Source organism: Chenopodium quinoa, unplaced genomic scaffold (genome assembly GCF_001683475.1).
Source record: "Chenopodium quinoa cultivar QQ74 unplaced genomic scaffold, ASM168347v1, whole genome shotgun sequence".
NCBI classification, from domain to species: Eukaryota; Viridiplantae; Streptophyta; class Magnoliopsida; order Caryophyllales; family Amaranthaceae; genus Chenopodium; species Chenopodium quinoa.
In genome coordinates this window covers 1,009,615-1,013,231 of record NW_018744113.1, presented here as the reverse complement: position 1 = coordinate 1,013,231, position 3,617 = coordinate 1,009,615, and the positions used below count along the sequence as shown (strand labels likewise).

The 3,617-nt window shown below is 39.0% G+C and overlaps 1 protein-coding gene across 1 annotated transcript; it reads left to right on the top strand.

Moving 5' to 3' along the window:
* The first annotated feature begins 817 nt into the window (after positions 1-817).
* LOC110692552 lies at positions 818-1,702 on the top strand. The gene has a single exon (XM_021869588.1). The coding sequence runs from the start codon at positions 818-820 to the stop codon at positions 1,700-1,702; it is 885 nt and encodes a 294-aa protein (XP_021725280.1).
* Positions 1,703-3,617: the final 1,915 nt, after the last annotated feature.

Genomic DNA, 3,617 nt, shown 5'->3' with positions numbered 1-3,617 from the left:
TGTATACGGAGCGTATTGTGATATTTTATTATAATTAGCTTCGTATCCAAATCCAAACAATAAGAGTGACACCTTGTTATGATATATGAGCTACTACCTCCGGTTCATTTTAGTTGCAACAAAGTACAACTTTACGCAAACCTAGGCAAAACATTTAAGAGGCTTAATGCATGTGAAGATTAAGTATTTAAGGGAGTTAAAAAGGAGAGAAAGCATGTGGTCCCCTTTTTTTTTTAATAGAGTAGAACAAGTGGGAAAGTTTGGTGAGGTGGGGTTTTTCCACCCAAAAAAATCTGACTTTTCACATGGGTGGGAATTCCCTCCCATTTTTCCAGCCAATTCTAAGAGGGACTTCCCTTTTTTTTGTTTCCCACGAATTTCCCTCCCAAATTTTCAAGGGCAATTCAAAATTTTTGCCAAAATATCCCCAAAACCTGTTTTCTTAACATTCAAATCAATTCCCCTTATAAAAAGGGGAATTTCTAAAGCACAAACAGTTTGTTTTTCAAGCAAAAGACAGATCAGGGAGGGGTTGGGGGGTTTAGGGTGAATAATTCATTGTTTACAAAACACAAGCCTACAAATTACAAAAGCCTAGAATTAGTTTAAAATTAGCCTAAATTCATAGTGCTAAGTTAAACAAAAGCAGCATCCGTGTTCAGTTCTTTTAGGCTCCGTTGAAGACCATCTAAAAAATTCCAGCCACCACTTCATCACCTTCTGACAGCCTGGATAAAAAAAGGTAAGGGACTCATGGCAGAGTTCTTTGAAGAACTCTTTTTTTAATGAAAATCAACTGTACAATGAGGAGCAGACAATGGCAGCATGGCATCATTTCACAGAAGAAGAAAGTGAAGAAGACAACATCAACTTAGAAGAAGAAGTTGGTTATGATGTAGATGATGATGGTGAACTACATGGTCCACTGCATATGTATGGCAGACAAAGCAGAGAAATGACAGTGGAAGAAAAGCGCCAACTAGTTGATGAGATCATGCTCAATATGGAGGGGGACTATTTTCCAAGAGGATTTTTATCCAGTTTGGCCAGAAAGCATCATGTGCATAGATCAACAACAACAAGATGGTTTAAGGTAATTAAGCAACACATGTTAGATGGAAATTCTGTAGATGTGAGGATCAAAAAAATAGGTAATGTTGGTAGAAAACAAAAGGAGTACACTAATGAATTCTTAACATTTGTGCCTTTGTACAAAAGACAAACTGAAAGAGGATATGCTACAACACTTCATGTGTTTAAGTCTGCTATTCACAGGTTAAGGAAAAGGGGTAGACTGAGAACACAAACAAGCAAAAACAAACAAGCACTCACTGGCCAGCATAAAATAGCAAGACTAAAATGGGTTCTGAGTCACATTACCCCAATTCGAGCAGAATGGGACCCTTCATTTGAACACATGCAACAATGGATACACATTGATGAAAAGTGGTTTTTTATAAACCCAGAAACAAGGACATTCTATCTTCTTCCAACAGAAGACAATCCATACAGAGCACAACAGTCCAGAAGGTTTAAGATAAAGGCTATGTTTATGGGCATGATTGGGAAGCCATTGTATGATGCAAACAAAAAATTATTACATGATGGGAAGTATGGTCTTTTCCCTTTTGTCAAGTATGAGGAAGCAAAGAAAAAGAGTAAAAACAGAGATAAGGGAACCATAGAGGCTAAGGCAGTCTAGAGTATTAACAAGGAAGCAATAAGGGACATGATACTTAATCATGTGTTGCCAACAATACATGAACAATGGCCCCCACAGCTTCCCAAGGACATAACTATTCAATGGGATAATGCTAGGCCTCACCAAATACCACAAGATCCAGAATTTCAAGAAGCATGTCAAGCATATGGATTCAACATACAATTTGTTTTTCAACCAGCTCAATCACTAGACATGAATGTTCTAGACTTAGGACTATTCAATGTCATTTAACCACTGCAGTATCAGTCATTCCCTCGGAATTTAGATGATCTCATAAAAGAAGTTTAAATAGCATTCAAAGGATTTGATCCAGAGTTGAACAAATACAGTTGGATTACGCTTCAGTCATGCATGATTGAGGTATTAACAAGAAAAGGAGGAAACAACTATACACCACCACACATGAAAAAAAAAGTCTAGACAGGCAAGGTATTTTACCAGATTTGCTTCAGGTAGACAAGGAATTAATTGCGAAGGTTGTTTCCTATCTTTGTTCAATCACAATCCCAAGTACTAGTGCACATGAATTTCAAATGGAAGTTGATGCAGATTGAAGAATATAAGGAAGCACAATCAAACAAGCTGAGCCAAAGACTGCCACACATAACCAGTGCAATCTTAACATGTTTTTTGTTGTTTTTGTTGGTATTGGTTAGGTGTATTTTGGTACATACTTAAGTTACACATTCTTAGGCAGTCTTGTATGCTACTTTAGTTTGGTTTTGTACAAATCACAACCTTTTGTTATTAATGGAAACACAACCTTTTTTGGGTACTAATAATCCATCAGAAAGGGTTACAATTCTCTTTCAAGGCATCAATGAGTTACGGTACCTCAATAGAAACCTCAAACAAAGGTAACTAGAGTAGCCATGACACTCAATTAGCTATCAGATGAGTCCCTTCATCATTTGGATGGGATTCGATTTGATGCAAGCTGGGAGGGGGGGGACTCAATGCATCACAGAAAGGGGACTCATCAACAAAATCAAACCAGCATTCAACCAACACACCAACACAACTACTCAAGTCAACCAACAGACCAGTTCATATTCCAACAACAATTCATAACCAAACAACCAACATCTCAAACCCAAACAACATAGCCAAACATAACAGGGGACTCATCAATTTATATCCAAATCAACAATTCATACCCAAACAACCAACAACTCATACCCCAAAATCATATCCAAACATAACAGGGGACTCAACAATTCATTTAAAAACAACAATTCATACCCAAACAGCCAACAACTCATACCCAAACAACATATCCAAACATAATAGGAAACACATCAAATCATACCCAATGAACCAACACTATCAGATTAGGCATAACAAAGAACAGGGGACTCATCAATAGCATAATTAACCATAAATTGGAACAGAAGAAGAAGATTAGGGTTTTAGAATTACGCTGCCCAATTAGTTTGGGGGAAGGGACTACTAGTAGATTTGGAGGTAAGCCTCCAGTACGTCATCTAGATCCTGCTCCCCTGGAGGTAAGCCTCTCAGGCGCTTAGTACCACTCCCACTCTACATGGGATGGGAAGCAGGTGGCTGAAGGACTTCTCCGACAGTCAGCTCCTGGAACAAAGAAGACCCAGTTTCAGAATTGGCGTCTGGTGGTGGTGAAGCAGCTGGAACAGCCAGCACAGCAGTAGATCCACCTTCTTTGGTGGAAACAACCTTCCGATCTGGGTTGTGAGGTGGCGGAATAGGCCTTTTAAACCTAGAAAACTTTGTCGGCTTCTCATCCTCGTCGCTTGAGATGTATACAGCAAGCTTCGCCCTTACAATCTTCCTCCTAGCAATTACAGAAGCTCGACGGAGTGGCTTCATCACGCTAGAACCACGACGAGGTATGTACGTGGTTTCCTCAGGTTTAGGT